The sequence below is a fragment of the Cherax quadricarinatus genome, chromosome 75 (assembly GCF_038502225.1).
Source record: "Cherax quadricarinatus isolate ZL_2023a chromosome 75, ASM3850222v1, whole genome shotgun sequence".
NCBI classification, from domain to species: domain Eukaryota; kingdom Metazoa; phylum Arthropoda; class Malacostraca; order Decapoda; family Parastacidae; genus Cherax; species Cherax quadricarinatus.
The window spans coordinates 6,818,305-6,831,593 of record NC_091366.1 but is presented as its reverse complement, the minus strand read 5'-3'; the positions used below and the strand labels follow the sequence as shown (position 1 = coordinate 6,831,593).

General features: G+C 42.1%; 1 protein-coding gene across 3 annotated transcripts in view; it reads left to right on the top strand.

The window, feature by feature from the left end:
* The first annotated feature begins 508 nt into the window (after positions 1 to 508).
* LOC128691772 (uncharacterized) overlaps positions 509 to 13,289 on the top strand; it is a 58,660-nt gene continuing 45,879 nt past the window's right edge. Inside the window, exons 1-6 of one of the 3 annotated variants that reach the window (XM_070100991.1) lie at positions 509 to 648; positions 6,589 to 6,739; positions 7,225 to 7,354; positions 8,493 to 8,646; positions 9,121 to 9,226; positions 11,745 to 11,962. In XM_070100991.1, the coding sequence (XP_069957092.1) occupies positions 6,599 to 6,739; positions 7,225 to 7,354; positions 8,493 to 8,646; positions 9,121 to 9,226; positions 11,745 to 11,962 (749 nt within the window). In that variant the 5' untranslated portion in view covers positions 509 to 648; positions 6,589 to 6,598. Of the gene's footprint in view, positions 649 to 3,587; positions 3,607 to 6,588; positions 6,740 to 7,224; positions 7,355 to 8,492; positions 8,647 to 9,120; positions 9,227 to 11,744; positions 11,963 to 13,289 lie in introns of those variants that run through there. The other 2 variants (XM_070100993.1, XM_070100992.1) reach the window with 2 other exon arrangements.

Here is a 13,289-nt window from a genome sequence, read left to right as displayed (position 1 = left end):
TTCACTGCCAGCCTCTTCTCTTGATATTTGTTGACTATGCTTGTATAGAATCCTGCGTCTTTAAACTTGATGAAAATTCTCGACACACCATTGACTGCTACTCCATATAATTCTTCGGTCGGTATTCCATATACCTCACTGATGATGGCATGCAGTAACACGTGCATGGTTGTTCCTGTAAGCGTGCCACGCACCAATTCCACGCAAACAGTGCTCACCCGGCGTCCAATGCGATCCGCCATGTTGTATGCACAAAACAGGAAAACTGCGCAGTAAACCCGTTGTATCAGGAGCCACTGCGCAGCCTGTCCGCACGGCACAATAGCGATGCGAACAATACAAGGGTCATTGAGGCTGCAATGTCACCTGTACACCACTTGTCAAAAACACTCTAACCTCCTAAACTCTAAGTGTATATACACTGAGAGACATACACCTCTGTGTATATAGCCTTGAATTATCTACTACGACAATTATTGACATTTATCTTATTGTTCTTAGCACGTTAAGCATGAACTAGCTATTTAAGAACCGATGACAAGTACAGGCAGTTGTGATGGCGTGTCAAGGGTGGTAGGCATAACTAGACTTATTTCTGGTGTAGTGTCAGTCAAGTGGTCAGTCTGGAGCTTCTCCCTGTCTGAGGAGGTATGTTGGGCCGGTTTTTGAGTGTTAATGTGGTGGTATGTTGGGTTTGGTGGTGCCAAGGGGGGCTTCAGCCCCCCATTAATTTCCTCCAGGCCCCAATAAGCCTCTCTGGTGATGATAATCATTAGTTATTCAACTTGTCTCTGCTTGTATTAGATGTTCATGTAAGAACTTTAACGGAGCAACACTGTCGAGATCTACTGACTTATTGTTAGGTAAAAAGATGCTCGTTCAACTATTAAGACATTTTATGGGGGCCACGTTTCGCTCTTCAGGAGAGCGAAACTTTGCCACAGGAGAACATTAGTTGAGCATGTGTTCTTTTACTTAACAATTGTTGATAATTCTAGCAACATTACTCTTATTCTCACAGTGCAATCGCCTAACTGTCCTAACTTATACATCATTGCTCGGTATTGCATACATTTGTATCTAATTTCTCAGGACCTAACTGTCCTAACCTTACTCGGGTGGCTATTCGCATGATTACATCACTTTTCTCGTTAGGACCTCTCTCAAACCCCCATAGATGCCTATGTCTCGTGTGTGAATTAATAGTGCTTAGTCGACTAAAACGTCTTCGCAACATAACTCCATAACCTGCATTATCATTCGGTTTCGCACTTATTTTTGATAATGCATACTCTTTCACATACTGTGGGTGCTTAGCAATCAGGCACGAAGTAGTCCTCTCAGCACAAACTTTAAGATTAAATGGTTATAATTATACTTTTTTTTGTAAGGGGTGGAGGGGTAAGCCAGTGGAAGGCCTCGGTCAGATGACCGAAAGCTCCAGCTGTTTACCTAGAGTTTACCTGAGTGTTCCGGGGGTCAACGCCCCCGCGGCCCGGTCTGTGACCAGGCCGCCTGGTGGATCAGTCTGATCAACCAGGCTGTTACTGCTGGCTGCACGCAAACCAACGTACGAGCCACAGCCCGGCTGGTCAGATACCGACTTTAGGTGCTTGTCCAGTGCCAGCTTGAAGACTGCCAGGGGTCTGTTGGTAATCCCCCTTACGTATGCTGGGAGGCAGTTGAACAGTCTCGGGCCCCTGACACTTATTGTATGGTCTCTTAACGTGCTAGTGACACCCCTGCTTTTCATTGGGGGGATGGTGCATCGTCTGCCAAGTCTTTTGCTTTCGTAGCGAGTGATTTTCGTGTGCAAGTTCGGTACTAGTCCCTCTAGGATTTTCCAGGTGTATGTAATCATGTATCTCTCCCGCCTGCTGTGGGTCATCAGCGTCAGGAAACACTTGTGTTTTCTGACAAATCTTGCCTAACCTAGCACAAGCAGCATTTTGATATCAAATTTAGCATACCAACAATTTCCGGAAGCCTACTAAACACCAGGAAGGGTCCATATGTACATAATCATGGAGCGCTAAACTCGTAGGGATTATACAGCGTCTGTTGGGGGGTGGAGGAATGGAAGGTATTCAGGGAACTGGAGCACAGATCCAATTCCCTAGATAGAGCCCCTCAACAGTCAAGGAACCTCCCTTGAGGGGTCATTTGCACATAGGGTAACAAAAAAAATAATAGCTTTATACAGTCTCATTAATGTCGATCGTGATCAGAATGAACTGTAAGTCACTGTCTGGCCACCACTTTTTGGACCTCTACTCCAATTCCTTGAATAATTTGAAAGGCCTTCCATTCTCCCAGGCGCTTTACTACCCATTCGGGATTAGCGTTCCCCCTCCCCTCAATGGAATTTAATGTTCTGGCTACCTTCAGTCTCCCTTGACTCTAGCTGCTGGCTTCTGCTGTGAAAAATTTGTCAGCTTATTGGGCAAGACTGTTCATGTGTGTGAAGCGGCTGGCATTGATGTCCATGAAGTGTGACGGCTCTTGTCATGTAATTTACGTAAGCCACTTGATTTACCTGAAGTTTACCTGGAGAGAGTATGGGGGTCAACGCCCCTGCAGCCCGGTCCGTGACCAGGCCTCATGGTGGATCAGGGCTTGATCAACCATGAACTCCGTCAGATAATGACTACTCGTGAATTCTGCACATTTACTTTGTTGAGCGATTAACCCATATGGGTCATTCAGCGCAAGAGGTGTTGGAGATTTGATCCTCCGTCTGCTGAGCAGGAGAGAGACTTCTTATTTGTACGCTCATGTCTTGCTTTCCTGTCAAAGAATTAAACTCGAGATTCTCGAACCACTCGTGTGGCATGCTGAAGGGTTCATCAATAATGAATCCTCGTGATAATTAGTTTCTGGAGAAACTGTCTTCTGGAGATGGCATTTAACTATGCTATCAGATTTGCAACCAATGCAACATCCTTCTCCCCCTATAAAAAGTAGGGGCTCTATGAATACAGAGAACACAATTGTCAGGGGCCCAAGAATGTTCAACTGTCTCCCAGCATACATAATAGACCCCCGCCTTCGAGGCACTGGATGGACATCTAAAGTTGGTACCTGACCAGCCGGGCTGTGGTTCTTGTCTGTAAGAGTGCGGCCAGCAGTAACAGCCTGGTTGATCAGGCCCTAATCCACCACGAGGTGGATTAGGGCCATGGGCGTTGAAACCCCCCCCCCCAACACCCAGGTATAAAGTACGTAGTATAGAGTTTAGGTTTGTCAGGAAACTAGGTGTTTCCTGACGCAGGTCCTAGTCATAGGATAATCCATTGCTGGAGCTTTTGGTCATCTGACTGAAGCCTTCCACTGGCTTGAGAGGAAAAAGAAACTGGGTCATACTGTCAACTGACTTGAATTTGCTAGTGCTGCACATACCTTACCATGATGCTTCAGTAAGTTTGTCACGGGTACACACAGGTACAATTGAAATTACCTAGACTAACCCAGAAAAAACTAGGAGACTTGTTTCCATAGATCTGTGCAAGTTGGTGTGCATCAGCGTGACTTTGCCAATTAATTCTGCAGCATGTGAATAATTTTTCCTACCTGCAACTGACATACTTCACCAGTTGTAGATGAAGTGTAAGTGTTTTTATATTTGTATCTATAAATTCAAAGAGCCAAGAGTTTGAACATTGTAGGTATCGTTTTTTTTTTTTCATCCATAATGGAAAAATCACATTTGCATTTTTAGGCACCTTGAGCTTTTCATTTGATAAAATCCATTGTGCAATCAAACCGAGCGCTAAACTTTTTTTTGAGTGCTAATGGAAGTTTACAAGGATAAATATATATTTAGAGGTTTGTATATAGATGCTGATAGCTTGTTTAATCCTGTTAGTTTAACTGTTATGCACCCCCATACCTATCCTTTTGGGCAATAGTCAAAAGATTAGAGGTACATAATGGTGTCCAGGGACAAGTTACTGGTAAAGTGACATGTAATCTTATGACTTTCCTATTGTAATTGATTTCTTTGACAGTCTGTGAGGGTAATATGATTTTGGTCCACAAGGGGTGTGTTTGTGTGTAGGGAAGAGTGTATAAAGATAGGCTTTTCACTATTTGTATACAGTAGGAACTTAATGTAGTGACTGTTTCAAGGAAATCCTTTCCTTGTAATTTTGGGCTACCAGACATAGTTGTCTGATAATGCTGCAAATTTTGTGTCAAAAACTGGAAGACTTGATATAAATCAGCTCTCCTGGCACTGTACCATTCACTCGTTTACCCTTATCTCGCCTATGGAATTTGTGCATGGAAATCAACAATATTCAATTACCGAAGACTCTAATAACCCAGCAAAAGGCAGCAATCAGAATAAAAAATTCCCACTCCTGCCAGCATACTCCACCAATTTTCGAAAGTCTGAATCTGCTCACCATTAAGAACATCCATACTTATGTGCCTACTACATACACAGAACAATACACGCAAAGATAAACCCTCCACTCGAACTTTTCCTCGCCAACCTAAACAGGACACATGACCACAACACAAGACACAGATCTCTTTGATATACCTCGTGTCCATATCACACTGTGTAAAAAAAACTTTATGCACATAAAGGGCCCCAAAATGTGGAACTCATTACCAGAAGATGCTAAAGTAACCAGGTCTGAAAATCAGTTTCTCTTCTTAAAAGCTACTTAATCACCCTAGGTACTCCCACATCATAATTTCAACAATCACTTTGAACCTTGTATCCATTGTTGACTGGAATATAATTTAATCATTTTCACAAAAAGTAGTTTTTGAATATATGAATATATCTTTTGTCTTGTGGAAATTAGATTCACTTACAATTAATAATCTACTGTACAACTGATATAATTAATATTCTGCTGTACAACTATGACTTAATTCTTAGTGTTACGTAGTCTGTAAGCCAATAATGTTAAGTTGGCCCATAATGCCTAGGCATAATAGGCTCTTTGCATTGCAACCCATTATTGTAAATATAAAATCTCATGTGTAGTACATTGTGTATTTGCAAAGACATTAAATAAATAATAAATAGTATTAAACACGTTACTCCAGCCCCCATATCGTCCTGCATCAAATGGTGTAAACTTGTAGAGCGAACCTGACTAATCGACTGAAAGGTGCGCCAGCTCTAAATCTACTGCTGGTGGAGTAAACCTGTACAGGTTACAAACTGCTTCAAGAGTAGTCCTGAACTACCAGAAATTCTAATCTGGTTGTTTCGTAGGATATCATTAGGTTTTCCTAAATTGCACAATGTAGAAAAGGTTCATGATAAAGCCACCCTAATAGACATCCATAGGAATCGGTATTGGTAGTGTCCAACAGAGACCGGGATTCCATAATTACCGAGGGATGTCCTTGAGTAAGTTCCTTTGATGCCGGTGAGAAAGGGGAGGCTTAGCCAGTAGGAAGTTCCTCGACCCTGCGGCATCAGGGAACCACCAAGTGGTTCCCTGATGCTGCAGGGGTTGCAAGGAGGAGGGTTTAGCTCCTCAGGAAGATTTCCTTTATGCTGGAAGGGTTCCTTAATACCCCACAAAAGGTTCCTCAGGGTGGTTCCTTAATGCTGCTGGGGTTTTGCCCTTGGGGAGTTTTGTTGCTGCAAGGGGGTTAGTTCCTAGAGACTCCTGATGCTGTAGGGGGGTTAACCCATCAAGGAGGTTCCTCAGTGCTTTAGGTTCTTTTTTTGGGGAGGTTCCTTGATACCTAGGGGATCTTCCAGGGATGTTCCTTGATCAAATTAACTTTCCTTACTTTTCCCATGACATGGCTACAACATAATGAATTCCCATTCACCATGTATGATTCCCATGGGTTTGGTGCTTTGGAAATATAATCTCTTGCAGTTTGGGGATGTTGGAAGGTGCTTGTTGGTGAAAGGCTTTAATCCAGAGAGCTCCCGTTCCCAGGATCAAAATTAACTCTCCCCATTCCCCTTTGTCTGCAGTCCAGTCCCTGGACACATTATATACCTCTAATCTTTTGACTACAGTCCACAGGATGGTTACGGGGTGCATAATAAAGATGTTAAACGAACTCCTGTTACCACAGGTGCTGTATGACCCGTATGGCATTAGAATCTTAACCCTCTCCCCACTTTTAGCATAAATAATTGCTAGTCTTTGTGGTACCCCTTCACCCAGTCTTGTACGCCATGCATTCATAAGCGGCCTCCTTGCCCACCGTACTTAAAATAGTACCCAAGTTATTGCTCTTGCACTCGGTGGATTAATTTGTCGTTTAGTTTAATATCTTTATTCACCTCTTGCCCATCCTGTGGGCAGTGGTAAATTTTGAAATTGTGTAATGGCAAGTAAATTTTTTCAGGTATATACAAATAGTTATAGATTATCATACACAGCAGTATATTTATTATTATTTGGACATGTGTAGAGAAACTTATAACCCAAAAAAAAAGTTAGTGACTTCCATTGAGGTCCATTTTAATAATCCCTCCCAGCTAGTCCCTGGGTGTCATTAACCTGTATTATGGGTTCTAGTTAATAAGCGTTATGTACCCCTAACTTGCTATTAAGATGTCTGTTCTTTTCATACTTTGTTCCCTTTTTTGTACAGCAGTGGCAAGATGGGCAGGATAAAAGGCTGGGAAGGCATAGTCACCATTCTGGGGCTTTTTTTGCTGTATACAGTCTCACTGACTGAGACATCAATCACTGATGCAGACTGGCACATGGCCATGTCTGAGTTACCCTCCATACAAGACCTGGTGAGTTAATGTTCATTATGAGTGGCTTGAATAAAAATGGGGTCCCTTTAGTGAATGCATGGATATTTATAGCTTGGAGAGAGAGAGAAAAAAAAAAAAAAAAAAATTTTATGCTAGACCCAGGACATTTTTATTAAAACTTGTTGCCTTAGTTTATTTAGGTTCAGGTACAGTCACATAAATTATCATAATGTGTGTACCCCTCAAGGGAGGTTCCATGCTGCTGGTGAGAGGCTCTTGATCTAGGGAATTGGATCTGTGCTCCAGTTCCCTGAATTAAGCCTGAATACCTTTCCCCCCCCACATGCACTGTATAATCCTATGGGTTTAGCGCTCTCCCATAATAGTAACGTGTAGATTACATAGGATAACTCAAGTCAGTGACTCTTCTCCACTATAGTCCTTGTAAAATCTTTTTCTACAAACTTAAAAGTTAAAATGGCAAAGTAACTGTAATTCTAAATTTCTAACTTTTCCCACCATAGATGGATGCTGTATCTGATCGTGAATTTAATACTCTAGCTGATCTTGATGACTTCATGAAGACCCTTGAAGATCTAGCAGACTTGTACTTTGAAAAAGCCTTTACTGCAAAAACTCGCAAGTTCAAGAGAGGTATGGAGCAGCATGTGAATTTTTTATTTCCAGGAACGGTTAATAAGCTGTCCAACTTGTGCAGCATTTTTAAGATTTTACCTTTTATTATTCCAGTACATTGCTAAAATTTTAGTTAGCCTAAAACTGAGTTAAGACTTTGATTAAAAAGTGGTATACTAGAGAAATTTCAGAATTTCAGAGCACCCTTCAAAGTTCATTTACTCTGGCAAGTCTTCATTTTATGGACTAAACCTACCCTCCCTTTCAAATAAACTAATTTAATGGGCAAACCAAACCTTTTCACCTTCCGTTTTTACTTCATGGTACGTAATTGTGCCAGTACGTAACTCCATGGCCACAGTGCATTTTCTCTGCCCTCCACCCACCCCCTCCAGCTTTCCTTCCCCAATACTAGATAAAATTTGGGATTTTTAACCCGGGGGATGGCCAGCCAAGATAACCCAAGAAAGTCATTGCATTTTAAAAAAGGAAGGTCACTTAAATTTACTAACCACTCTCCCCCCCCCCCCCATCCTTGTATTCCATCCTTACTTGTCCTTGTTCCTCCCCCACCTTGCCAAACATCTGGTCATAAATTGCCAGTCAGTGTCATTGAGGACTTTCTTATACTATTGGTGCTTAATGTTCAAACTACCTTGTCATTTGTGGATGGAAATACACCTAACTTTGCAAGCTTCACTATCATAACTGAGAATTTTTTGCCTAAAACCATCACAAAATTTGTTTGACAGGGTTATATTTTTAGTTCAGGGAGACCCCCATGTGCTGGTGACTGGCTTGTGTTGAAAGGAAGTGTAAGCTGTCCTCTCAAGGCTTTTAATTGATGCTGGTTATTGTAGCTTGGTATAACATTTGTGCGAGTGTTTCAATATGTATTTTTGTGTGGTTTATTAGCTACATTGGCATAAGCACTGGGTAACCTACATGGTCAAAGTGCTCTGTAAATTCTACAAATGGCCAGGCTGTGGTTCATGTTGTATTGCTAGCAGTAACAGCCTGATTGATCAGGCCTTGAGCCACAGTGAGGCATGGTCACGAACCAGACTGGGGGCATTGGCCCCCCCCCCAAACACACTCAAGGTAATTCAGCTACATAAATATTAATATTGATCGCTAATACAGATTCATTTTTCAGACCTCTACACTTCAATGGAGGTTACCAATGCTCTGTTATATTCCTTCAACTTCTACGACCCCAATGAATTTAATGCTTCATCCCTGGAGGGTGTTAGTGGACATCACTTCCTAAAAGCTCATGAACAATATTTCTGGGTTTTGAGTAATAAATGGTAAGTAGTTTTTTATGGTCTCTGATGGAGTTGGGGGAAACTGTACTATTTCCCTATGAAACTTGCAGAATATTTTCTAAGCAATGTCTTTTTGAGGTAATGCAACTTATGTCTAACTGGTGTTAACTCAGTGCTGGTAATTTATATCTTCATATCTTGACTGTAAATGCCTATTGATAATGGTGATAGGAGCCTAGATTCCTATTTGCATAGGATTTGTATTAGTGTTTTTTTTTCATATGGGTTGCCAGCAAGGCAAGGCATTTTGGGAAAATCTGAATGACTATAAATGAGTAGGAAGTCATCCAGCCATAACTTTGCCTCTAAAGAATTTTCATATATTGTTCAAACTGATTGAACTTGCTCTCTCATCAAAGGAATTAATTTTGGGTCATGGCAGATGCTAAAGAATTTCATAGGTTAAACGGCACATTACACCTGGGATAAAATTTAATGTTGAAATTTTCTCGACAGGGATGGATGGCAGTCTATCTTGGAGCTGACCCAGCCAGACTACAAACTAAAGAGCTTTGCAAGATTCCAGCTTGGTCACAGCTATGACAACATTGATAAAATTGTAGTAAGTTTTATTCTTTGATGTTCGTAGAAGGTTGTTACGAGCCTTTTCCATCCTATGGAGAGGGAGCATGGACACGGGGGTCGTCCCACAGTTACTAAAAACAACACATAGCCCCACTCCACAAAGGGGGCAGTAAAGCAACAGCAAAGAACTACAGACCAATAGCACTAACATCCCATATCATAAATCTTTGGAAGGGTCCTAAGAAGCAAGATCACCACCCATCTAGAAACCCATCAGTTACACAACCCAGGGCAACATGGGTTTAGAACAGGTCGCTCCTGTCTGTCTCAACTATTGGATCACTACGACAAGGTCCTAAATGCACTAGAAGACAAAAAGAATGCAGATGTAATATATACAGACTTTGCAAAAGCCTTCGACAAGTGTGACCACGGCGTAATAGCGCACAAAATGCGTGCTAAAGGAATAACAGGAAAAGTCGGTCGATGGATCTATAATTTCCTCACTAACAGAACAGAGTAGTCAACAGAGTAAAGTCCGAGGCAGCTACGGTGAAAAGCTCTGTTCCACAAGGCACAGTACTCACTCCCATCTTGTTCCTCATCCTCATATCCGACATAGACAAGGATGTCAGCCACAGCACCGTGTCTTCCTTTGCAGATGACACCCGAATCTGCACGAGTGTCTTCCATTGCAGACACTGCAAGGCTCCAGGCGGGCATCAACCAAATCTTTCAATGGGCTGCAGAAAACAATATGAAGTTCAACGATGAGAAATTTCAATTACTCAGATATGGTAAACATGAGGAAATTAAATCTTCATCAGAGTACAAAACAAATTCTGGCCACAAAATAGAGCGAAACACCAACGTCAAAGACCTGGGAGTGATCATGTCGGAGGATCTCACCTTCAAGGACCATAACATTGTATCAATCTCATCTGCTAGAAAAATGACAGGATGGATAATGAGAACCTTCAAAACTAGGGAGGCCAAGCCCATGATGACACTCTTCAGGTCACTTGTTCTATCTAGGCTGGAATATTGCTGCACACTAACAGCACCTTTCAAGGCAGGTGAAATTGCCGACCTAGAAAATGTACAGAGAACTTTCACGGCGCGCATAACGGAGATAAAACACCTCAATTACTGGGAGCGCTTGAGGTTCCTAAACCTGTATTCCCTGGAACGCAGGAGGGAGAGATACATGATTATACACACCTGGAAAATCCTAGAGGGACTAGTACCGAACTTGCACACGAAAATCACTCGCTATGAAAGCAAAAGACTTGGCAGACGATGCACCATCCCCCCAATGAAAAGCAGGGGTGTCACTAGCACGTTAAGAGACCATACAATAAGTGTCAGGGGCTCGAGACTGTTCAACTGCCTCCCAGCACACATAAGGGGGATTACCAACAGACCCCTGGCAGTCTTCAAGCTGGCACTGGACAAGCACCTAAAGTCAGTTCCTGATCAGCCGGGCTGTGGCTCGTATGTTGGTTTGCGTGCAGCCAGCAGCAACAGCCTGGTTGATCAGGCTCTGATCCACCAGGAGGCCTGGTCACAGACCGGGCCGCGGGGGCGTTGACCCCCGGAACTCTCTCCAGGTCTCCAGTCTAGGACAGTGCCTAAGAACTTGCAAACTAATTTGAGGTTTTTCAGAAAAGTGCTTTAGCCTATCTCCTTATAGATGTGGTTCTGTATGACAAATTTGGTAGTTTTGAATGTGTGCGATCTATATAAACTTTGTGCTAGCATTTGCTTAAGGGTGGCACCAAGGAGAGGGGGGGGGGGAAGGAAAGCCTGAATGGCTTCAACCCCAGATAAAAAATAGTAATAACATTGCTTAAACAAAATTAGCTCCTCCTTCCAACCAGATAGCCACCCCTTTAGGTGCCCTTTTCATTTGTTAGTCAAACTGCTATTTTTATGGCAAATCTGAGAATCTTGTGATGGCAGGATTGGTCTTTCTAAACCGTTTTAAAAGTAATTATATAGGAATGTATTAAAATACTTTATGGTGCAGGTTTCGTTCCTTCTAATGTAGTAAATTATGTATACTTAACCTACAAGGATAACTGAATAGTAAGGTTTCATTACTGGGATGACTAGATGGTGACTGTATTATGGGGGTTGAAGCTTGGTCCTCCTTGGCTGTCATTCCCCCCCCCCCTCCCCTGAAAAAGTTTAGTCAGAGCCCCCTACCCTTTCCTTTTAAGCAGATTGGTACTCCTAAACCCTTCCAGCACTAATAATCCTAGTGCGTTTAGAGCTTCTTTTTGATAATTCTACGCCCTTCCTATATAGACATTGTGGAGCTTTTCATTGACTAGGTCACTAGGTTTTAGTAAAATTGTTTTAATCCCCAACAAATTAATCATGGTAGATTAGAAATTAATACACTGGAGAATTTGGTGGGGAAAGAGGGCACTCAACTTTTCACTAAAACTAATAAAATATCAGGAGGTTAGTTAGTTTTACACTTGTGCAAATTCATACTTAAAATCTTAAGCATGGACTGACTACTAATTTCTCAATATTTTTGCTTTTAGGCTGCAGTACATCTAGATTTGTTATGGATGGCCTTTGGTTCTGCCTCAAGCAGTGTAGTTACTATAGTGTGCACTAGTTTGAAGACTGGACGCTGGCTTGTCACTCAGGAGATAACCATCCTGGGGATGCTGAGTGCAGTACATATGTTTGAGGCCAGTGGCAAAGTTTACCTGGTTATAGGTGAACGAGCCAGCGTTTCGCCTAATATTGAAGCCGGGTAAGAATAGGTTTTTGAATTTTCAAGGCTTTGAGGCATTCTCTAGAAATATTTACTTTTAAATTAGAATTCTGGCTTTAGCCAAAACTTGCAAATTCTTGTTAAACATTCTGCCCAAACTTAAATTTTTTAAGCTGTAAAGTCTAAAATTACAGTACAAATATTTTATTTATACAGACCTTAATAGGTTTGGTAACTTGTAAAACTTGGTTGCTAGGTATACTTTGTCCCTATCCTCGTATATATTTTTTTTTATTTTATTAACACATTGGCCATCTCCCACCAAGGTGGCTTGAAAAAGAAAAAATTAGTCCTTCACTCCATCACTCTTGCCAGAAGTGGACTTACACTAGTTATAAAACTGCTACAGTAGTGCCCCTCCTTCAGAGTATAGACTGTATATACAGTGGACCCTTGGTTATCGGCCATTCCAGATATCGGCCAATTCGGTTTTTGCCCGCTTTTTTGGCCGAAATTCTGTTATCAGCTGTATTGGACGCATCCATCCGCCGCATTCGTGAATCAGTCTGGCTGTGTCTCTGGGTGAGGGAGGAAGCCTCCATGCATTCATCCAAACATTTCACTATAATCCATTGTTTTTTGTGGTTATTGATTGAGGGCAACTGTGAAATAAGCAACCATGAGCCTAAAGAAAGTGCCTAGTAAAGTTGCTTTGGTAAAAAGTGAGAAACATAATAGCATTCAAGGCAGGCAGGGAGTGGACAGTGGTGTGTACACGTGTGCATGCGTGTGCGTGCGCCCGCTCCCCAGGGGTGCAGTGCCTCTCAAGCTGGTCCTAGTGGCAGTAAAAGACAGGAGGTAACCCCTCCTTGTCTTCCATACACCAACTATTTTGCATACACAAAATGCACCCAAAAACGCATTTTTGGGTGTCTGGAATGGATTAATTATATTCCTGTTAATTCTTATGGGAAATATTTTGGTTTTTGGTTATTTAGGCAGACCTTCTGGAATGGATTACGGCCGATAACCGAGGATCCACTGCATATTTATGTATGTATTTCAAACTGGCCGTATCCCACTGAGGCAGGGTGGCCCAAAAGTTTCTTTTTACATTTAGTAATGTATACAGGAGGGGTTACTAACCTCGTTTCCAGCATGTTGGTTACCTCTTTTAAGACACGTGTGGTATTAGTGTTAATTGGATCTCCTGAACCTGGACTTTTAGCAAGCATGTTGGGTATAAGAGAGTGGAGACGGTGGTTTTTGATTTGATGTGCAGTTGGAGTGAGCAAAGTAACACTTATGAAGGGAATTAGGGAAGCTGGGGTGGGGGGGGATGGGAGGCCTGGCTGGCTGGCTGGCA